This window comes from Zonotrichia leucophrys, chromosome 1 (genome assembly GCF_028769735.1).
Source record: "Zonotrichia leucophrys gambelii isolate GWCS_2022_RI chromosome 1, RI_Zleu_2.0, whole genome shotgun sequence".
Classification (NCBI taxonomy): domain Eukaryota; kingdom Metazoa; phylum Chordata; class Aves; order Passeriformes; family Passerellidae; genus Zonotrichia; species Zonotrichia leucophrys.
Genome location: NC_088169.1, coordinates 24,187,241 through 24,210,768, shown reverse-complemented (window position 1 = coordinate 24,210,768; position 23,528 = coordinate 24,187,241). Strand labels below are relative to the sequence as shown.

Here is a 23,528-nt window from a genome sequence, read left to right as displayed (position 1 = left end):
GGGAGCATATTTTCATGAAAGGGGTAAAGGCAAAAATAATGGAAATTATAATGCATTAAAAAATGTTAAATCCCCTTTTGAAGGAATTTTGCAAGCATGCAAGTTTTGACTTAAGAAAATGTCTAGAGCCAAATCTTTCATATCTTAGCCTCCAAAACTTCCATTGGCAGTTGTGAAAATTCTGAACTGAGGAATAAAACATGATCTGATGCTTTGTTTGATCCTGAAAGATCAAATGTTTGAATTTGGGTTTGGATTCTGTTTTCTTCTCTTAACATAAAAAGAAATCTACTTAATAGAAATATGCAGAAGTAATTCAGCACCCAAGAATATCTCTAAATTCCCATAACTGTTAAGTGAAGGCTGGACACATGATTAAAAGTGCTTGACTCCTACTACAATGCCAAATGCTGACTTCAGACTCTTTTACAAGATGTATTATTATTATTAAATACTGTATGACCGTTTTCCAAATTGGAAAACTACTATAAAGTTAAAAGTAAAGGATCTAAAGATGTGTCTGATATGTTCAAGGAAAACAGCCAGATTAGAAAGTACCACATGGGCAACCTAATCAAAAATCTTAAATGCTTCTTTTCTTTCTTCATTAACTGCTCTCACAAGCAGCTACATCCCTGCCAGGTATTTAGGGATATGCTTCCCCTTGAGCACTGCTTGGTGATTTAAGGCCCAAGGTTTTAAACCATAAAAAAGAAACTAAGACATAATTAAGTGCTATTTACTTAGGCAACATATCCACAACTTTAATAAAGCTGTGTACGAACCACAGATTTTTAACCTGCATTGAATTTTTAAAAATAAGTTTTATAAAATATTCTATAATACAAATTGTACCCCTTGTATCTTCAGCAATGCCCATCTCATTTAATTCTATATTCTTGTTCTAATAAAATACCTTTTACTTTAAGTAGCTCAGTCCTGTTTGCCATTATGATAAGTATACATTTTGCAACAGCTTACTACTTTCTAAACTGGATAAACTTGTGGGGTAGGAAGTCTTTGATTTCAGCTTTTGCAAAATGTAAATATTAACAAAACACTTTACATTACTGACATGTTTTGATCAACAGAGAAAATAAAAATAAAGCTTTTATTCTAACCATATTCTAAAATATGAGCATAAGTTTTATGAGCAAGCAGAACTTTAAGAATTCAGGAATATCGGAGAAAAGCCACATGCTTAAAGGTAAGTTAACATTTCCAAAATTCTGATTGTTATACTTTGTTGAAACATGGGCATATTCAGCACCTTCTAGCAAATATTTCTAAAGCACAAGAGATAAATCTTCAGAAAATTATGGATATTATCCAGTAAACAATCCTTGACTGCAGAAAAAGTATTACCATTGCAAATATATGCTGAAATATTAATAAATTTCTATTAATAAATCAATTTTAAAAAGAAACAATTATACTAATTTGTCTTCCCTAAAATATCTATAAATGTATCAAATAGAAATTGGGTCAAATACAAGTACATATAACACTACATTACTTCAGGGTTTTTGACCTAACTCCATACTCCCACTGCTTGGAGTTCCTTATTTTCTGAAAAAAAAAAAAAAAGGAAAAGAAAAAAAAGAAAACCAATGAATACATTCTTTGGAAAATATTTTATTTTTTTATTATAAAATGTACAGTATATTGACCTTAATATTATAAAACACTGTAATGTATCAGAGTCTTGTAAAGACCAATAATTTATAAAATGAGACCAATTTCATTGTTACTCTTTCTAGTCTCATAGTCAGATTAAAAAATATATATAAAATAGATAATGAATTAATTGACCATAGCATCCTTAGTAGCTGGCAAATGTATGTTCATATGTTAAGGCAGCTAATCTCTGCATGTATTTTTATTAAAATAGATCACTCTTATTTGCTAATTTAGTCTTTGATTTTGAAGAGCTGATAGAAGCATGAACAGAAAGGTTAATAATCATATTCTATAAGCCTAGATTATGAAAAGGCGCTGCAGGGTATAAAGAAAATTATGTTTTACTAAAGTACTTCTATCACTGCAGCTCACTCATGAACAGTTAATACTTCTTTGGTACTTTTAAGGTGCTTGTTAGAAAAAGAAATAGCTTTGGACTATTGACAGTAGAGTACTTTAGGTCTCAGATGCTATTGGATAGCATGAAAAACATTACACTGTCTTAAAAATTTTAAGACCTTTTATAACATGTTAGTCTTCTCAGTTCCAGACTTACTACCATACTGAGTACAAAAGAAATGCAGATTAATTCCTTTTTCTTCTCTTGTTAGCCATTGTTGCAAGCAGTACTCTCCTCATTGCACTCGTTTGGCAGTGACTTGAACACCAGTATCCAGTCAAAGGCACTTGTTTTAATGTTAGAATATGTGTATGTAGGTTGTTTTAGTATCACTGCCTAGTATATTTTTAGCAGTGCATTTATAGAAGCCTGCATCCCTTTGAGTGGACTGCTGGATGACTAATGACCCCTGAGGATGGAGGAATTTGTTTCCATACAGACGGGATTGAGCTCCTGTTGTCAGATGTGATTTATCTGGAAGCTCCCATGTTATTTCTGCTTTAGGAATCCCAATGGCCATGCAGTTCAGTTTAACTGAATTTCCAGGTCTGGCATAGATGACAGGTGCTGGCTCACTGGTGATTCGAGGAGGATAGGCAATGACAATGACAGGCACAGTCATAACAGAAGTGCCATACTCTGTTGACACTTTGCACAGGTAGGTGCCCCTGTCAAATACAGAAGCCTCACGCACTGTCAGTGAGCCATTCTCCATCAGGGAAAAGCGACCCACGGCCTGGGGGGCATCCATAACCATACCATTGGGCAGTGTCCAAGAGATCTGTGCCCGCTGGTTTGCCTGGGTGATGCAGTGAAGCTGCAGAGTTTCTCCATTGATGATGCTCACCAGGTTGTTGTACTGGTTGCTGATTTCTGGCCTGAGTCCCACCTTCAGGAAGACTACTCGTTCCACATACCCTCCCGGGTTTCTGGCTGTACAGCGGTAGGTGCCAGCATCCCCAGCAGATAAGCTGCTGATGTGTAAGATCCCATCCCTCTTATGGTAAAATCTGTGCAGGCGACTGCCACTCAGCACTTCAGAGCCATTGGGAAGGATCCAGCTCGTGCTGGGTTTGGGGTTCCCCTGGACTGAGCAGTTCAGATTGATGCTGTGCCCAGCAATGGCAGTGATCCTTTCACTGACAGGGTCTCTGAAGGAGGGCTTCTCCAAATGGTCTGTGATGAGGAGCTGCACAAGCAGTCTCGCTTCCCCACCTTCGTTGCGCCCGATGCACACGAGCTGCACGGCGTCTGTCTGTCTCACCCCTCTGATGTCCAACGTTCCATTGCGATGCACAGTGATCCTGTTCCCATAGTAGGGAGCCGGTAAGATTACTCCTTCTGGAAAAGCCCACAGGACACGAGGAGCAGGGATGCCCTCAGCTTTGCAGTCAATAAGTTTCCGGCTGTCTCTGGTGGCTGTCTCCCGCACAGATGTAATCGCACTGAGATGACCATTGATTCTGGGCGGCTGAACGTCAACATGGATCCAGACCATCTTCCGATCTTCTCCAGCACTGTTCCGTGCTACACAAGTGTAGTTACCACTGTCAGACCTTTGGGCCTTTTGGATGAGGAGGGTGCCATCTCTGTATATCTGGTACTTTTCAGACAGGGCAGGAATAGGCCTGTTGGTTGGGGAAAGCCAGGTCACCTTGGGAGTGGGTTCTCCTTTGGCTTCACAGGCCACTGTGACAACATCGCCATACGGTACATTAATAGTGATGTATGTTTTGTTCCTGATGGTTGCAGGCTCTGCCACCACTTTGACCCGCACTTTCATTTCATCCTTCCCAATCTGGTTTTCAGCATAGCAGGTGTAGTCCCCCTCCTCTCTCAGTCCAACATCATTGAAATACAGGGTTCCATTATCAAAGACCACGTATCGCTTCGTCCGGCTGCCGCTGTCATCCGACTGCATGAAAGTATTGATCATGCTGCCATCTGGTAGACCCCAGGAGATCTCTGGGTTTGGCAGACCTGTGGCTACACAATCAACTTTCAGGTCCCCTCCATACTTGACCTTGTGGTTATTCTCATTCTTATGTTCTATTTTTGCTGGTTTCATCATCACATTCACTTTGAGGAGCACATAGTCATCCCCTATCTTATTGCGGGCCACACACAAGTAGTCTCCTGCATCTTTGTCTGTAACTGAATGAACAACCAAAGTCCCATTGCTGAATACTTTGATTCTAGTTTCCAAAGTGCTGTAAGGAAAGAAAAAAGAACCTAACATGAGCTACAGAATCACATTTTGGGTATAAACTACTGAGAGAAATCTGTGGGAGAAAAACAACAGTATCAAAAAAAAAAAAAAAAAAAAAAAGAATAGGAGAGGAAAATTGCTACTGGTAAATAATTAGATGGTCAGAAATTTCCAGAATATTCACCACCAAAAAGCAAATGGAAAAAAAGAAGTCAAAGAAGTCTACTCACTTGTAACCAAGTAATTTTCTTGTGTTTAATGACTTTAATGCTGGTTTTGACCACTAAATAACAAATTATGGTGGTTTTCCCTCTTCTGACTACTTGTACATTATTCTGTAACATTGAAATATGAGACCTCTGAATTATATAATCCACACAAGCCTATATGAACCATAATGGAGTCCGGTACTTCAGTCTTCAGCTGAAAACAAATAAAGATGAGGAACTTCCTCTGGCATTGGGTATAAATATTAAACTTTTAGAACAGTCACAAAGATGCCAAATGTTGCTAAGCTTTTATTTTTTCAAGGAAAAGAAATTCCAGTATGCTAAAAAAGCTATTATTCCTTTCCACTTCACTATGGAATTGGTGTATTGTGGTCAAAACCAACTACCTCAGTAGCCAGTTATCTTCCCAAAGTAGATCTCTAGTATTTGAAAAGCAGCCCACATAAAGATCATGAGGGAAAATTAAAAAGAAACACAGTATTTTTTGTTAGCACTATGAGGCATAAAATGCAATCTGGATTTTGTGCTATATATTTTGTAATATACAGGTTACCTAAAAATATTTTTGTCAATATAAAAAAAATTATGACTATGTTCAGCTGTGAAGAAAGTTGTTCCCAATTATGCATTTTAATTACAATGCATTTCTCATCTCTTTATAGTGCTCTAAGGTGAGTTACAAATAATTTATAGCACAGAAATTTGTTTTCAACCAAGTGTTAGGACAGTTATTGTAGAAGTGATATTTTACTTGATATTGCAAACATTGGAGAACATATTGTTTTAGGCATTTATACACAACCAGGTTTGCACAGACCTTATTTTGTAGTAACATTTGTTTATACACGGCGTTTAAATTATTGTGTTTGTTTAAGTAATTATAAGTTGATTTATTTGCCCTGTATTTACTGTGTGTAATGATTTGCCTAAGAGATAAAATTCAACGATCCCTTTTCTCCAGGAGAAAAGCAAAGCAGGCACCTGTGCAATCTTATTCAGACTAAGCACATTGGAACAAGCAGTACACAAGCTGTATATCTGGACTTTTTGCTACATTTACAAGTGGCTGTAAAAGACAAACAGTGGCAGCTTATCCTAAAATCTTGAAGATAACTTTCCAAGAGTAATACCACTTTGAAGAAAATTATGCTAAAATATGACTTAATTTTTTTTATATAATTTGAAATTCCTTCTAAAGGACTGGGAGGATCATTCAAGACCTGCAGAAGTCAGGAACGAGACCTGTGAGTGGGCTTTTCTCTAAGTTCATCCAAACTGCAATTTACCTGCAACACCTGAAACAATAGTTTACCTGTGAAGGGAATCAATCATCCTTTTGGAAGGCAACCTCCATAATATCCGAGGCCAAGGGTCACCAGAAGCACTACAGTCCAAATGCAAGATGCCACCGTATGTTACATCTGTTCTCTGAGGAGAGCTCCCAGTGATCCTAGCATTAGATGCGTGCTTCTTCACATGGAGTTGTACTGTTCTCCTGGCAGCTCCCACCATGTTGGCAGCAATGCACTCATAGGTCCCACTGTCCTTGGGGGACACGTTGCGAATGTAAAGAGTCCCATTAGGAAAAACAAATAAATTTCCATTGACAAACTGAGAAGGTCGGATTTGGGTGCCATCGAAGACCACCCAGCGGATGCTGGGAGCAGGTGCTCCTTTGGCAGTGCAGTGGATGTTAATACTGCTACCAAGGGGCAGGGAAATGTTCTCTTGCTTTTCCTGCTGGATGATGGGGGGTAAGGCTGCAATGTGCAGCCTCACTGCAATGCTGTCAGCTCCTGCAGCATTGCTTGCTACACATTTGTAAACTCCTCGGTCTGAAAAAGTTGCTTGCTTGATAGACAAAGTTCGGTTTTCATGAAGCATTATCCTGCTTTCTGTGGTTGTGACTGCCTGCAAAATCTTCCTGTCTGGGAAAATCCATGAAATTAACGGGCTTGGAGTCCCGCTAGCCTGACACTCCATTGCTATGGTATCTCCAAAGTAAACCGTGACATCTCGATAGCGGGAAAGTGAAATTTTGGGCTGGTGGGCTACAATTGTGAGCATAACCATCATTTTATCTTCGCCATGCACGTTCTGAGCTGTGCATAAATACTGTCCACGATCCTGAAGCTGAGCATTTCGGATAAGGAGAGTACCATTTTTCCAGACTTCAAACCTTTGTAACTTGCTGTTGGCTGTCATTAGAGCTCCTGTGAAAGTGAGAGGAAAAAAAGAAAGATAAAGTCAAAGGGTTTAAAATGTACATTATTGCAATAAAGAAGTCTTAAGTGAGATTTAAGGTTTACTCAACACCAATTACAACTTCAGAGGGCCTACATGACATCTTCTGACTCTATCCATAGCACAAATTAGTCATAGTTTCCACGGCAGAACTAACCACTATCTTGCAAACATGGACAGCAAGGAAATTTTTGAAGGCCTTTTTTAGGATCCCTCTTAAATCTTTATGTAACTTTTCTGTTCCTTTTGCATATGGAGATGATACACACATCAATATTTAAAGTAGCAATGTTAACAAACCCATACTCAAAAATATTGCTGTAATAAATTCCAACTGCTATGAATAAGCAGAGTTGGCTGCTTTTCACAGCCAAAAACTATTCTTCAAAAACGAACTCATTAAATGGTAGAGGTTTTCTTTTACTACAAGAAACACTGTAGATCTATTATTACTTGTAAGGATTAGTTGCAATTAATCATTTTCTCTACAGTGATTATAAGTGACAGGAAGCATTTTTCAGTATTTTGAAGTATTCCTGTGATCATATTGCACTCCTGTGCAATACCCCTACAAACCATGCAGAATATCTGTCTTACCTGTAGAGACTTTTGTCCAAGTAATAAAAGGCTTGGGTTCCCCAACTGCATCACAAGGGATAAAAGCATCCATTTCAGCAAGGATGGATATGGTCTGAGATGCTTTTGTGATAATTTTAGGTCTTTCTCCATGTACTCTAAAATTAGTGGAAGACTGAATTACAGTCGAATTGCGTGGCATAATGCCTCCCATGTAAGGAACAGATGGAAATTTTTGATGACGATAATGGACATTTTTAAAAGGTTGAACTGTAGTGCTTATTTGTGGTTTTGTATGCTGAAAGGCTGGAGGGGTGATCTTTAAAATCACCCGTGGTGATGTGGTCGTTGTAGCATGTGGCATTGGAGGCACTGGAATAGCTGTAGCTTTCTGCACTGTAATCCCAGTAGGTAAGACCTGAGCAACCTTCTTCTCATTTGTGTCTTTTGGCACTGGTTGACTAGGAACATCTGGTTTAGGATGCATATTTAAGTTAGGGAATATCCTTGTTCTGTTGAAAAGGAATGGTATTCTGGAACTGGGATAATAGGGGATCCCTTGGCTTGGTAGTCTCCCAGCTGTGCCTCTGTTATCTGGAACATGGTTATTTCCAAAAAATCTTGAATTAAAATTATATCTGTTCTGACCCTGATTACTGAACTTGCTTTCAGTTAATGGATTTGTTTTGTGAAATGGAGTGGCTTGTGTTGGGGCAGTTGATTCTCTCTGGGAAGCAGAAGTTTTCCTGTCCTGGATGGTTTGTGCTGCATAGGCTGTTATCTCTGGCTTGTTTGTGTAGTGAAGAGGTTGATGTGTTATAAAATAGCGAAGAGGGCCCTGTGTTACAGGAAGCTTCATTGTGCCTCTTACTGGAATGTGCTTTGGAGGCACAACAGGTAGTCTTTGGTTTATGCTTGGTATCATTCCAGCAGGTGGATGGGGAAGACTTGGATTTAGCAGTAAACTGTTATTCGACTTGCTACTATACAACTCATTGAATTGCTGCTCTTTGGACTGTATGCTAATCCTGTTCTGGTTAGAGGAAGGAGTAGGGTGAACATTCTGTTTTGAGGTCATCACTATTTTGTCACTACCTGCTCCAACTTGTTTTGCTTCTGGGAACCTTTCTTGATTAAAGGTATTACTCTCCTTGGCTGTATAATGAAAAGAAGGATGGGAAGTGCTTGAAATCGAAGGGGGAAGAGTGACAAGTTTTGTAAATGGAATAAAAGCAGTGGAGGTAGTAGGAGGCTTTTCAGTTGTCTGCGAATGATAAAACACATGTAACACAGATTCCTTTCTGTCCAAGGAAGATGGCACTGTCCCAGCCTGGGAAGTAACAGATTTCTTTGTCTCTCTAACTGGAAAAGTCTGAGTTTCTGCAGTGCTGAAAGAGGAGGATAAAGTAATTATCTCATACTGCTGAGGTGGCTCAGCTTTTGCTGGTGTCTCTACAGATACTGTGGGCTTCCATGGCTCCTTTGAAACTGATAGGTCCTTAAAAACTTCGACTGTGCCAACAGGAATACTTAAGTCACTCATAGTGGGATATGCCACCTGGAATGTTCCAGCAGTTGTTTCATTAACCACAACTTCTAAGTCAAATAGGTTAGGCTCTTCTTGAGATTTTGGTTTTGTTGATAGTATTGAGTATTGAGTATTTCTATATGCAGGAGAAGTTGTGGTCCTTGATTGCTCTGCCGTATGATCCACAGTTTTAGAATCTGCTTTCATGTCCTTCTCCGCAGAGACGTTGTCTAATGAGTGGTATGCTGGCACTTCACTTTGCTCTGGTTTCAGAGACACACTTGATTCTTTCGTGGGAAGCGCATCCTGTACAGCATATGATGATAAAACTGTGATGGGCTCGGTCACTGGAAGTTCCAAGGTTTCAGGGTTAGTAGGGTGTGGCACATGTTTGGCTCCAGGTGGAGAAGCAGTAGGCCCAAAAGAGAAAGTTGTGATCACATCTCTGATTTTTGTAATTTTCTCTGTGACACCCGAATCAGGAATTAAGGAAGCAGTGGATTCCATACGCTCCTCTTTCCTAGCCTGTACTTTGGTGTTTTTAAGATCAGGACTTTTAAGAGTTGCAGCAGAAGTTTTGGTAACAGCTTCAATTTCAGGTGTCCTTGGAATTATAGGCATTGCCTCTGTGGTTAAAACAGGACGGGGCAAAGGCTTTGGTCTTTGTCGGATTCTGTTTGGCCTTCTCCTTCTCCCATAAGGCCTTTTTCTACCATGCTGAGTAATAAGTGAAGGCATGGTCTTTCTATATGGAGTTGTTGTGGTGGCCACAGTGGTCAATCTAATCATGGAAGAGGATGTTTCTAACTCCTCTGCTGTTTTATGAGGAGCATTAGCACTATGCAAAATGAATATAGGATTTTGTTTTGGAATAGCCAAGTTTCTATGTTCCTCTGTCTGAGAATTGTCTGCATAACTGCTGGATATGCTTTCTTGAGTCACTGTATTCCTCTGGGTTTCAGGTTCTTCTTCACTCTGAACCCTAACAGGGGTGACAGCTAGAAAACTGTTATTTAAGTCTGCCATTTTTGTACGATTTGTGGATATTTTTTTGCGCTGGTATCTTGCATCATTGCTCTTTTCTCTAACAAACGGAAAAGTAGATGAAGGAGCAGTAGTAGTGCTGACAGAATCTGTTGGGATGATCTCAACAAACTGAGAAGATGCTGAAGTTACAGTGCCAACACTAATTGGGCCCCCTTCATTTAACTTCAAGCTTTCCTCCAAGGTGCTATGAAGATCCACAGTCTGAGACTCAGCAAGGAGAGTAGCATCAAGTGGTAGCTCAGCGAAAGCAGAATTTTCTTCAGATATAGAAGATACAGTTTTATCTACATTTTCCACTGTGAATAAACTGTTCTGAACATTAGGAAAGTTTGTCACATTTTTTTTGGCTAGAGGTTCTTCAGTAAGAGCAATTGAATCATCTGTCCTGACATCAAGATGCTGCTCCCCTTGTGGTTGTGGAGTTGGAGAGACAGGAGTCAAATGTGGACCTGACAAAGCAATTTCTACAGTGTCCATACTTGCAGGTGTTTCTAAAGCCCTGTGGTTGGAGAATGGTTCCGTTTCTGACCTTATTAATACAGGCTGGACTGAAAACACTTCCGTGTTCTGTGAAGCAGTGACTGAGAATTGCTCGTCTTCACCCACAGGTGATGCCTCAGCAGAGGAATCCACCACATCAGCTCCTGTCTCTGAGGATGGAGGGCTGGCTAAGGGATAAGGGGCAGGAGTAGACTCCTGAATGACTGATGGCAGTGAAGTTGTTTCAGAGACAGTTGTAGCTGTCGTTCTAGGAAGATTCTTCCCACGGACCTTTGCCAAAATGTCAGCCCAATGCTGTGGATTAATCTGTTTGCTTGCCACATTAATTCTCCTTCGAGATTCAAATACTCTCCGGCCTTCTGCAACATTGCTGTCTTGGGTTCCATCAGTACTTTTCCAGATTTTCATTTTCCTTCTGCCCTTCTTCCCCTTTTTAATTTGAGCTTCTGGCACTTGGTCAGTTTTTTGTTTAAAAGGTATTTCCCAGTCTTTTAGGCGGTTCTTTCTTCGTGGGAACTCCTCCACCCCTCCTGCCCCTGATCCCTCTTCATCATCTATGACCCGCCCTCTTGTTTTTGACAAGCCTTTTGAGCCTGGGCGCTTCTTTAGTTTGATTCGTTTAAATGACCTGTCAGACACCATTTTATTTACTGTGACCCTTACAACAATCTGATCTGATCCCTGCTGATTGACAGCCACACATCTGTAATGGCCACTATCAGTGACATGGCTCCTTGGAATAAGCAAAGTACCATTGGGCAGCATATAGCCTTTTGAGGAGTTTGATAAATCATTGAGGACCTGACTGTTTGGAAGAATCCAGCTCAACTGCGGGTCTGGGATGGCAATTGCATTGCATGGCAAAGCTATTGGATCTCCAACATTTTTTTCAACTCTCACTACATCTGAATCAGCTACCTGAATAGCTGCAGGCTGCACAACAAGTCTGTAAGGCATTATGTCCACATCATCTCTCACTTGGGCAATGCAGTGGTACACACCTCCATCAGTGTAACTGACTGCTTTGATTATTAGTTGGCCACTATTGAGAATGGAAAACCTACTCTCTTTGTCATTAAAAGGTGCCTGCAGTTTAGTTCCATCTGGAAAAAGCCACTGAATGGAGGGGCTCTCAGAAGCTTTCACACTGCAGCTCAGCTGACACTCTGACCCTTCCACCACAGTCTGTGCTGTCCTTGTGCTCTGATTTTGCTCTATCATTACCCAGTTTCTCTGCTGCCTAGTGGTTTTGGTATTAATTGTCTGAGAAAACACAGTAAAAAAAGATAGCACCACTTTTTTCCCTGTACTCTGATGCCTGTTTAATTGGATATTTATAAGAGGCTGCATCACCCAAGAAGGCTCAGCAAGTATTTGGGCTTTTACACCTGTGTAGTAAAGAGCATCATAATCTGAACCTTGCCTGTACTGATAGATTATTTTAGGCTCTTTTCTGAGCATAAGTTCCCTCTCTAACTTAACAGGTACTTCACTGTAGTAAGCTATAAGCTTCCATAGTTTTTCATAGTTTTCTCGATTCATTGGACATTCAAAATCCAGTGCAATTGTGGCATTTATATCTATCTCCTGAGTCTGGATTTGATTCCACTGAATTTTGGTAGAACCTGTTGGTTTTTTGATTTCACAGTTCAGGTGGACTATATTGCCATGCTCATCAGTCATATTTAGAGTAATGTTCCATGGCAAGGACTGAAGTTCTTCCAGAGGGAGTTCGTAACTGTCACCATCTTCCTCATTTTGAGTGCTGCTATTTTGCCTCAGTGAGGACTGAATTGTAGGCTTCCTACAGGAAATATCTTCCAAGTTTTGAATATCTTCTTTCTGCAGTTGTTTTGGGCTGCTGCACTTAGCACACAGTTGTCCCCCTTCATAGGCTTTGTCCTTTTTGCATTTTAAAACACCTGGGAAAAAAAAGACGGAAGAAAGAAAATAAAAAGGAAAACAAGACATAAATAAGCTGAAAAACTGTTCTAGTTAGACAACTCTCTGAAATATGAAATAAACTTCATGAGGATTTGAGGATTGCATTATGATTATAAGGCAAGACTTATAGAATGCCACCTCTTTGTTTTACAGCTGAATGGGCACCCAGTTCTCAATCTGACCATGATTTCTTTGGTTTCTATGCAAAGTGTGCAGGGCAACATTTAAATCAGCAACAAACTACTCTCTGTGTCAAAAAGTTTGCATTTGTAGTGACAGCCTAACTTGTGGATCTAACATGAAGAGGCGTGGGGCCTTTCAGCTTTCAAAAATAGAGCATTTACCAGAGAAATGCTGGACTTCCTCATTAAATAATCCAGGAAGCTTTTTATTATTTCTCTATTGATGAACAGCATTGGCAGTACACAAAATTGCCAATGCTGTTTCTTTTTTTTTTTACTGTAGCTACCAAAACAGACTGCCTAGTTCTTGCACTCACAAGCAGGAAAAAAATAAAGTGCCACTTCTTCCCTGACCTCTAAAACAACTGCAAACTTTGTAATAATAGAAAAAAGGTAAAACACAGAAGGAGAGCTAGACCAGGAAATTACAGTCTTGACTCCTCTCTTCTGTCAATGCAGAATGTTGTCTGCAAAGTAACAATCATATATTTATTACATTGTTCTGTTCACTCAAATGCCAAATGTACCTTAGGTATTCAGTATGGAACCGTATAGTAAATAAAATGTATTACAGTTATTCTAGGAATAAGTATCATCCTGAAGAATGAGAGATCTTTGAAAGAATGAACAATATACCAGTGGGTTATAAGGCAAAATGTCAGGAGAAAGGGAAATACACAGCAAATTTTCATACCATTATTTTAATGGAAAATATGTGCTTTGCTAATCTGAAAAATCAATTTTCTGGAAAAGGTGTTAAAAATTAAATACATATATATATATATATATATATATATATATATATATGCAGTTAGTCACTTGCAGATTCAAACCGGATGTTTCAAAGATAAGGAAAAACTGGCCCACAATCAACTTGGCAGTGGCTACACTAGTCTGAAGAAATTTAATAACTCTCTCTAGACAGAATTCCCAAAGAAGTAAATGTTATAGTCATATACAGATACAAAATCTGTCATATATAAAAATAATGGATAAATTATTCCTCCCTCCAAAAATTGCTACTGTTTTAGCATACAGAGGTAACCTAACTGAATAAAAAATACTAGCAAGCCCACACCGCACTAAGGAAGGAATGTTCAGCTAATATATCATTATTATAACTTACAGTAAAACTTAAGTACACCCATTAGACATACACACACAATTTGAATCAAGAACAGAATGTAACAATATTAAAATGAAAGTAGTGAAATACAGTATTTCAGTCAGATGACTCAAATATCTGTTTAGTCAGGAAGACTTATATTACTCATTCAAGCATTACACATTCCTAAAAAGCACTGTCCTACAGTCAAGTGCAAAATTGCAATGAATTATGTATTCTAAGATTACAGGACCCATCATCATTCATTATATGTGCTCCAAAATAATTACATAAACCTTGGGATTCCATCACTTATTTGAGACATCTTCAATTACAATTAAATGCCAATTCCATTTTAATAATTTAGCAGAAGCTCTGGTGTGACACCAGCTCTTCTGCTGCACTGAGATACCCAAACTAAAAACTGTCACTCAAACCCCTCCTGATTTAGTGTATTCCTGATACAAAAGCATTATAAACCTCTCTTTTTTGCATCTGAACACAATCAGAAGCATTCCAGCCTAGACATTGTGATACTTTTTTAATCTCTAAGACTGAACAAAGATAGACAAGCTATTTTATGAAAAAAATACATAGTTTTAAATAAATACACTGTAACATGTGAAAATACTTAATATATATTTGCTCCATTATAAAAGGAAGTTATGGTCAATGAAGAAACACAGATGGACATGAAGAATGCATATTACAGCCCTGATGTTAGCAGATTCAAAATTAGAGGGTTTAATCAGGAATTTGGTAACCTAATTTCCTTCCTTCCTTGGACAAACAAGTTCAAATCCAATGTTAACACCTTCCATGAGAGGATACAGTCAGCAGCTTTGTTGGCTGAGGACAATTGGCAGCCCTTACCAAAGGTACACTGCTGTGCAAGAAAATACAGTAAAAAGTTATAAGCCCTTTCCAGTTATAAACTTCACTACCACTTCCAACATCCCAAATGTAATGGCTAATTTCTTTGCTGTTAAATACATATTTTTATCTAATGAAAGAACATCGCTTGCTTTTTATAGTGTTTTTTAAACACACATATTTATTGAACAGTAACATGAATTAATACTGCACTTAGACATCATGTAGGTAATAACACTTAGGAAATAACAAAACCATCAACACACAGAACAGGAAGAAAAAAAAAAAAATCAACATTAGGAGTTCAATAAACACTATGCTCCTACCTCCAGAAACTTCATTCCACTCAAGGAGCCACTTCAAACTGCAGTGGCAGTCCCATGGATTTCCATGAAGGTAAAGATTTTCCAGCAGTGGCATGCCTTGAAACATCCCAGCAGGCAAGGTCCTAAGAGCATTTTCAGATAGGTAGAGATGTCTTACTGTTGACAATTTGAAGTAATCAAGGACCATAAATGTTGAAAAGGTGTTGGGGTGAAGCTGCTGGAGCAAATTTCCTTCCAGGTGGACAAGTCTTAGAGAGGTTAAACCATTAAAAGCATTTGGATGAATAAACTCAATTCTGTTGTGGTCCATGTGCAATCTCATTAAGCTTGAAAGTCCTTGAAGAGTTTGGCCAGTTATGGCTTTCAATTTATTGTAACTAATTTTGAAAACCTAAACAAAAAAACAAAACAAATATCAATTAAAAAAAAAAGAACCAGAGATTCTTTTTATTGTCTAAATCCAAATAGAATAGCAATCAAGTAATTTTTTTCCTCCCACATTCAAATCTTTTGCACCACTGAAAAATGATACGTTGGTCAGAAGTAGAATAAAACTGAGTGTTAGTTGGCATTATCAAGTTAGACATAGGCATAGTTAATAGATATCCAATGTACTTTGGAAGAAAACGGTATGTTAATCCTTAAAAGGCACTATAAAGAACATTTAGTTTTATTTTCAATTTTTCATTAAAGTTAGTTTTGAAATTTAGGAAAACATAAGCATTACCTGTAGAGACACAAGATCTTTCAAAGCACCATTAGGAATATTCTGAATATCATTTCCATGTATCATGAGCAATTCCAATTTTGTAAGTCCTGCAAAGGAGTTTTCATATATAGACTGTATACTGTTGAACCTGGCGGAAAAAATCACACATGCAGTTACAATTTATATGACTGTCACGGACTGAAAATGTAAAATTAGTATAATCTAACTTTCAGGAAAAACTGGAGGGACTTTAATGCATTGTCAAAAGGCCAGAAGTTACTGAAAGACTCTTACAAGGCCCAAGCATACTTAGCTCATGTTTACACTACGATTTCTTTCAACTCACTTTGTGACACTTTAGCCATAAATTAGGAGTAAAAGTAATAAATAGGCGTTTAATTCTAATAGTTGTCAGTATATTTTTCCATGCAGCTCAGTTTATAGAATGGAAATAAGTTAATGGCCTGTGGCCAAACCATGATGCTATGGAGCCTGGCAAACTACACAAGCTGCAGTGCTGCCAAAGCAGCATTTAAAAATAAATACATAGAGATTTGGAGAGTAAACATTAAAAATGGGTTATCTCCCAAACAGCACAAGCAGCAGTAAGTCACATCCTGCTTCACTTACTGCTACAACATGTAATTGGCTACATTAACTAAATACAGAAGATCTAGGAATTGACCTTCCAATTCCATCATTTGAGCCTTGAAACTCCTCTTAGATAAGGAATACAGAAAAATCTACTCTTTGAAAATGAATCAGTTTTGCTTTGGACAAACAAATTAGGCTTTATTTACCAGTTTGGAAGAGTTACATTTGGTGGCCTAGCTCTACATTTGTGTTTTTCATATGTATTCAGAAAATTAAATGTAGTATCTAATCTAGGCACGAAGTCTTAAAACTAAGCATAGAATTTTAGAGATTTTTTTCCAATTTCTTGTATTTTCTAGAAAGCAAGAGAAGACACAGCATGAAATTAACATACTTTGAATATGGAGAAAATACTTTTGGATCTTCACTATGTTATCTATCTAAAGATCCTTAATTTGCTAAAATTTTATAGTACTGTATTAATATTTTTAGTCCTTCTGCAGATCCACTAAGCTTATAGCAAACATCTTATTAAAATTCCTTATTTCAAAATCAGTCCTTCAAAAAAAAAAATTAACCTGTCTAAATAAAAAAAAATTCCTGAATAATTAACAGTTAGAAAAAAAATCTTCACTCTCTAAACGTATAGCACTTCAAACAGTAATATGATAAAGGTACTCTTTCAAAGTGAAAGTGTAACAACAGGCAGCTAAGACAGTTTCTTCCTGGGAAAGGACATAACTCAGAAAACGTCATTTGTAGTGATGAAATACAAAGGTAGGAAATGTTTTTTATGCTAATAGTATATCAAATAATGTACTTTACTAAAAAACCAGCCCAAACGCCTTAGTAACTTAGAAGCCAACATCCCATTTTCAAAAGCAATTGAGGGATCTGAGTACATATTTCTTTAATGTAGCTTTAATGAGCACAAGAGCATTTTGAGAATAAAATTATGCTTTAGGTGGATAAAATGTTGGTGGATAAAAATTTTAATTATTGAGAAGCAAAAAACAAACCTCTAACCAATAGATCACTATTGCCAGTCGTTGCATGATCAGTTGCTGCTTCGGCTGCAGGCCATGAGGTTGTCAGGGTGAGTTCATCATGGGTAGTGGGGCAGCCCTGACACCAAGCAAAGAGGACTACATGTCTTGATTTGTTCTGTGTCACACCATGACCCAACATGGTACTTTTGTGATATGAAGCCTACCAACAGTCCCTGCCTTCTTGTCTGAAAATCTGACAGATGTGAGATGCCAATATCCTGGCAGAGGACATGAGCTGGAGTCTGAGCAATCTCTTCCCAAAATATGCTTATACTGCGCTTAGTCGCTTAAAAAAAACTACAACAAAACCACAACTCCAAAGGCAATGGATCAAATCTCTCTCCACTGTATTCATTTAAGATATGCTGCATCTCATTGTTCTCCAAAATGCTCCTGGGTTACATCATAGAATTTTACTCCTACTGTGTTTTTGGTTTTTTTTTAATCAGGTATAAAATTCCGTATTCTGTAGAAATCTCATAATACATTTAATTAAATATCTTTCTTTATACACTCTAAAAGACTAAATGTTCTATGTGCCAAAAAAGAACTCACACCGTGATATAAAGATTTATTTGAAAATAATAGTAACTTTTGTTTGAAACAAAAAGGCTAAGCTAATTCCTCCATGCCAGCAGCTGTAGCGTTTGAAATTCAGCACTGATGGGTAAGCACCCATCTCTGTGATTCTACTTGAGAAGTACACACAGAGATCCTGGTTCGCCCCAGCTGCACGAAGCATCCCAGGCTCCCGCACTGAGAGCACAAAACCGTTTGCCCCGAGCTGCCATACGAACCCGAAGTTGATCCTTTCCACGTGTTTGGGGATCCGTGCTGGCACGGCTGCCAGGGAGCGGAAGGTGCAGTGCACCTCGGTGGGGAGGTAGCAGGCGCAGGGCTGGGGGCAGCTCAGGGCGCCCCGCGGCAGCGCCAGCCCCAGCAGCAGCACCACGGACAGCGCCCTCTCCCCCATCTTGGCGCCTCCCCTCGCCTGGCAACTCCTGCGTTGTTGGGGGGCAGGAAGAAAAGAGAGAATAAATTATTATTTTTTAAAACTTTTATGCACTCTTTACATATTTTAAACCCTTTCTATACCTAGTGATTACCTGCATTGTCTAGAAAGTCTTTGGACAACCAAGGCCAAGTTCAGTTGGAAAGCCATTTTCTTTATTCCATGTCGTCTTCTGTTTCAATGTCAATTTTCCCCCCATTACTTACTTCTACTAAATACCTATTCTAAAAAAGTTATGCTATCTCCCTATGGTAATAGGTTTTATAAGGCTTATTCTGAACACCAAGAATAGTACTCATCTCACAGAAAAACTAGAAAACTTTTAGGGACATATCTAGCTCAAGCAAATTGCCAGGGCTCCCTCTACAGTTAATGAAGGAAAAAAAAAAAAAAAAAAACAAGCCATAATCACTTGAAGATGAATAATATCAGTTATGTACCTCATCAGATGACTAGAAATAGTACAACTGAGGTTCATTAGGTCCCAAATTAGCAAACTCACATCACCTAGCTGCCTAATATTTAGACACATTATTAACTTTTGGTATGGTAAAATGTGGCTCAATGAATGTCATTCATAATAGATATGGGAAATGATTGTGATAGAAAGTGAAAGAAAGAATTGGTTGGCCATAGATCTAGACTCTGTCATCCTTTGCCATGGGTTGTTCTGTGATGTTGGATATACTCTAACACTGCAATCTAAACCAACCAGGTATTATGAACAATCAGAAATGATAAAACTAGACAATTTGTTTAAAAGCATAAGCACAGACCTCAGAGGAAAAGTTTACAGTACGTCTACCAATACTCAAGTTCATATTTTTGGAACTGTGTGTCGAAGTCTGAATGGCTACAACCATGGAGAGTCATTTAAAGAAGCACAGACAAGAAAACACAGGTGTTACTGACTTGGAGCACTAGTAATTTCTGAAAATCAAATAATTTATGTCATGTATTATTACCAATTAAGCACCCTAACTCTGGACAAGTGAGTTTAAAACGCTTCTATTCTTATTCCAATCAACAGAAGAATTTGAAAGTTTTTCAAATTAAAGTCATACAAGAACACAGGCTGCTATTGGTAACAGACATTTAATATTCCTGCTTTTGTACAACACTGTGACAATAACAGAATTCATTTGTACCAGGTATTATTAGTTCCATTAGTTATTTTCTTGTAGTATAAAATTCAGATTTTCTCAGATCTGCAAGCAACAAGATTGCACATTTTTTCCTTAAGATTACCATGTGCAAACTATTATAGTTCAAAGAAGAGGCTCGTTGGATGAAGAGTTTTCCCAAATATCTGTGGTCAAGTTAATGGGATGTTTAGCATTCTTTACAAGACAAATAGCTTGTAATTTGTTTAAGAATTTTCAGGTGCTGTTTCCCTTATATTCTCCTTAATGAAAATCCTCCTACAAAACAGCCTACCCATTCAGATTCCTTTAGTAAGAGGTCCCTTTCAGGAGATGCTCACTGAGGTGAAGAGGGGGATGCAGCGCCTCGTGAGGGGCTGGGAAGGGCCGGCGGGCGGGACTCACCGTGCCCTGCCCGTGTCGGACGGAGGCACGGCCGGCCCCGCTCCTCCGGGATCTGCCGCGGCACTCGCACCGCGCCGCCCCGCCGCACGGGGGCGCACTCAGAGCCCTCTCCGCCATTGGCTGCCTCCACAGCGTGCCGGCCAATAGGCTGCGGCCCCGCCCCGGGAGGCGGGGCGCGGGCGGAGCCCCGAGCGGCGGCGCTGCCCTCACGGTTCCCGGCGGGGCGGGCGGCGGGAGGGTGCGGCTGGTGCTGCGCGGACCGGGCCGTGCGCCAGCAGCGGCTGGGCGGAGGGGGCTGCGGGGAGCCATAGTCCCCCTCGCCTCCGTGTTTCCTTCTGCCGTACCGGAGGACAGATGCTTCCCATTAAGGAAGAATGTCCCCGCCGGACCGGGCGACGGGAGCGCCCGGGCTGAGGGCGAGCGCCGACACACGGCGGCACCGGCTGCGGGACGCCCGACGGCCGCTGGCCGGGCAGCCCAGCCGCTTCCCTGCTCCCGCGCAGCCCTGCCGGGGAACCCCAAAACCCAACCCGCCCGCACCCGACCGCGCTCCGGCAGCGGCGGCGTGCGCCGCTCCTTACCTGCGGCTGGGCGAGGCGCTCTCGGCAGGCGCTGCCCGCCGCTCCCGAGGCTCCGGGTGGCTGCGGGCGGCCGGCGGCGCGGGGCCGGCGGTCACCTGGACCCCGGCCTCCCCTCCGGCACCGGCTCGCCGAGCCTCATCGCTGCCTGCGGTGGTCCGCCTCGACGCCGACTTAGGACTCCTCATCACCCGTCATCCTGCGGGATCCGCCGCCGCGGCTGGGTCCCCCCGAACGAGCATAAGCGATGCGCGGCAGCCGGGCAGGCACCGCCGGGTGCTGGTTTGTATTGACTGCTATTGTTTCCGAGCGCTCCCCTTCTCCGGGTGCCGCACGACCCGCCGAAAGTCGGTACGCCGCAAGCGCTCAGCCCCGGCGGGAGCGCAGCGCGTCGCTGCGGGAGCTCCGTGGGCCAGCGGGCGGGCGGGCGATGCGGGCGGCCCCGCGGCCACGGACGGGCTGCCTGGGCGCGCAGCTCTCCCCGCGGCGGCAGCGTCCCGCCGCCCGCCGCCGCATGGGGACCGGGGATGCGGGTGCCGGCGCGCCGCGCTCCGCCCGCCTCCCCGCGCCGGGCGCTGTGCTGGGGGAGGGCGCGGCGCAGCGGCTCCTCTTGCGGGGTGGGCGGCACCGCCGGGCTGGGGGCGGCTGCGGGCGGGCCCGGGGCGGGGGTGGCTGAAATAGGCTCCGGAGCCGGCGGACAGGGGTCGCGGCAGTTGCGGTTACTGAAGTTTACGGAAAGTTTGTCTCTGGGACCTCGGTGCATCCAGCACTGTTGAAGCGCTCAGACGTGCAGCTACGCATCTTGTGCGTTCGCACACACGTATACACACAGGAGTTCAGCGCATAATTCCTAATTGGACCCAGCAGTTTGGGCTTCTTTTTCTTCCCATAGTGATATGGTGCTTAAGGACACAGTTTAGTGGTGGGTTTGGCAGTTCAGAGTTAATGGTCAGACTCGATGCTCTTGAGATCTTTCCCAGCCTTAAAGATTCTTTGTTATAGATCCCATCAAAACACAAATAACCAACCTGACATTAATCCTTATACTTCATACTGGCACAATTCTGCTGCCGAGACTTGTATCCTGTCAGTGTGTGGGAATTTGGTCTCTGTAATCATGCTCAAGGACAGACGCTCCAATAAATGCATGTGAACAGAAAATCTCAGAAATGAAATAGAGAGGAAATGATAACAATAGAGGAAAAGACGGGAACCAGTAATTAACCAGACTGAACGTAGACCTGGTCATTAATTGCCTTTTAAAATCCACCAGAGAAGCCAACTTTAGTTTAAAGTTATTAAATAATTGAGTTCCCTCTTCTCAACTTCTCTCTAGTATTAGCAATTGTTTCAGTACACAAAAGTAAGCCTATGTCTAGTCCAGTGAAAAATGCATGATTCAGAAGACCATGCACTAATATCTAATTGGTTCCGCTGTGTGGTTTTTGGATATGGATAATTTTCTGTTCCCTAGGTAGACAATGTGGCCGTTTCCTTCATCTGTTCTAAAAAGCCAAAAAATTCAGTCTTTCAAGTTGCAGAAATGAGCATGGATGCATCTTGAGTCATAAGAATGCCTCTGAGTTTTGGTATGAAGCTTTCAAATTCCATCTCCAAGGTAAGTAAATATAGGAAATGGCATTATGTTCAAGGCTGTAAAATTGTGGCCAGCGGATCATCAGCAAATAAATAGAAAGAATCGTAATCGATTAACCGGTTTTGACTTTGAAACATGTGAGAGGTGTGATTATCAAAAGGCTTGGTGAGCAAACCTCTTTAGCTGTTTGCAATAAACTGTTGTCAGAATCTGGACAAGACATATCTTCTAAATGCATTAATAAAGTTTCACTTTCAAAATAAAAGTTCATTATCCATGCTTTTACCTGCAGAATCTTTTTTTGTGTTGTGGTATGATGTCTTTTATGTCATGTTGGCAGCTTAGCTCCACACAGCTAACTTACTCCAGTAAGTCTCCCTCACTAACCCAGTTTGATGTGGGGGAGAGAATTGGAAGGGGAAAAGTTTGAAAAATTTGGGGTTGAGATGAAGACAGTTGGATAGGTGAAGCACAACAAAAGCAAAACAAGGAATTCATTCACTACTGCCCATGGGGAGACAGGTTCTGCCACCTCCAGGAAAGCTGGGTGTCATCATGAACAGAAATGACTTGTGAGGGCAAATGCTGTAACTCCAAACATCCCCCCTTTGTAAAGCTGCCCCAGCTTCACATGCTGAGCATGACACCATATGGTGGATATCCCTTGGATCAGCTGGGGACTCACACAAGGAGCAGTCCCAGCTGTGTCTCCTGCCAGCTCCTTGTGCATTGCCAGCCTGCTCTCTTGGCAGGATAGTGTGAGGAGCAGAAAACACCCCAGCACAACACCAGCCTTGGTCAGCAGTAAGATAAAGCATCCTTATGTTTTCCACACTGCTTTGGTCACAAATTTAAAACACAGCAACATATAAGCTACATTTAAATAAATGCCAGAATAAATATTACAGACATTTAGAATAACAATGCTAACATGATGTTCACTATCTTCAGCATAATTTTTTTCAGCCAAGCAAAGCCAATACCAACCCATATTATTTTATCAATTCTGTATTAACAGTAAATGCATCAACAGTTCACAGGGTAAAAACCAGACTACTTTAGTAACAAAGCACATCCAGCTCTAATATATATTTTAATTTATTGCAAAGTTTACCATTTCTTAAATATAAATTGTGAGAATTAAAAGTATTAAGGACAGGATTTTTTTAACTGATGTGTAGTACTTACAGTTAGGGAGTTAGTAGTAAATATTGTTAGTGATATGGAACTCATAGATGCTATGTGTGCATGGACAGCCCTGTGGTTACAGTATTTTTTTAGTTTTTTACTTTGAGGTTTCAGCTATATTTCAAGGGGAGGCATTTACTGATATCTAGATAGCTACTGCAGCAGTATAATTTCTCTGATGCTAGGTTTTCTGGCATCTGGTACAGTAAATGGTTGGAAAACATCTTTACAAACTGTTCCAAGTTTTTACACTGTTTAGGGACAGGCAGAGCACATGAATGGTGAAGGAAATCATCCATGTCACTGATATTTGCCATTTCAGCTGTGGTAACTGCTGTTTACACAGAGTTTACGAAGTGGTAGGAAAATATTTCAAAGGAACTAGGAAAACCAAGTAGAAATACTTGAA

At 40.7% G+C, this 23,528-nt stretch overlaps 1 protein-coding gene across 1 annotated transcript; it reads right to left on the bottom strand.

Moving 5' to 3' along the window:
* Positions 1-1,678: 1,678 nt before the first annotated feature.
* MXRA5 (matrix remodeling associated 5) lies at positions 1,679-20,754 on the bottom strand. Its single transcript, XM_064708899.1, has 7 exons — positions 20,338-20,754; positions 17,995-18,198; positions 15,573-15,702; positions 14,846-15,236; positions 7,361-12,337; positions 5,832-6,732; positions 1,679-4,290 (listed from the first exon to the last, which is right to left on the bottom strand). The coding sequence occupies exons 1-7, from the start codon at positions 20,520-20,522 to the stop codon at positions 2,379-2,381; spliced, it is 8,700 nt and encodes a 2,899-aa protein (XP_064564969.1). The 5' UTR covers positions 20,523-20,754; the 3' UTR covers positions 1,679-2,378.
* Positions 20,755-23,528: the final 2,774 nt, after the last annotated feature.

Excerpts from the sequence above, each read along its gene's own strand:
- MXRA5 (XM_064708899.1), bottom strand. The coding sequence starts at position 20,522 with ATGAGGAGTCCTAAGTCGGCGTCGAGGCGGACCACCGCAGGCAGCGAT. Across the intron at positions 18,199-20,337 it reads AGCGCCTCGCCCAGCCGCAG|GAGTTGCCAGGCGAGGGGAG; the intron begins GTAAGGAGCGGC and ends CCAACAACGCAG. Across the intron at positions 4,291-5,831 it reads ATGATTGATTCCCTTCACAG|CACTTTGGAAACTAGAATCA; the intron begins GTAAACTATTGT and ends CTTTCCTTACAG.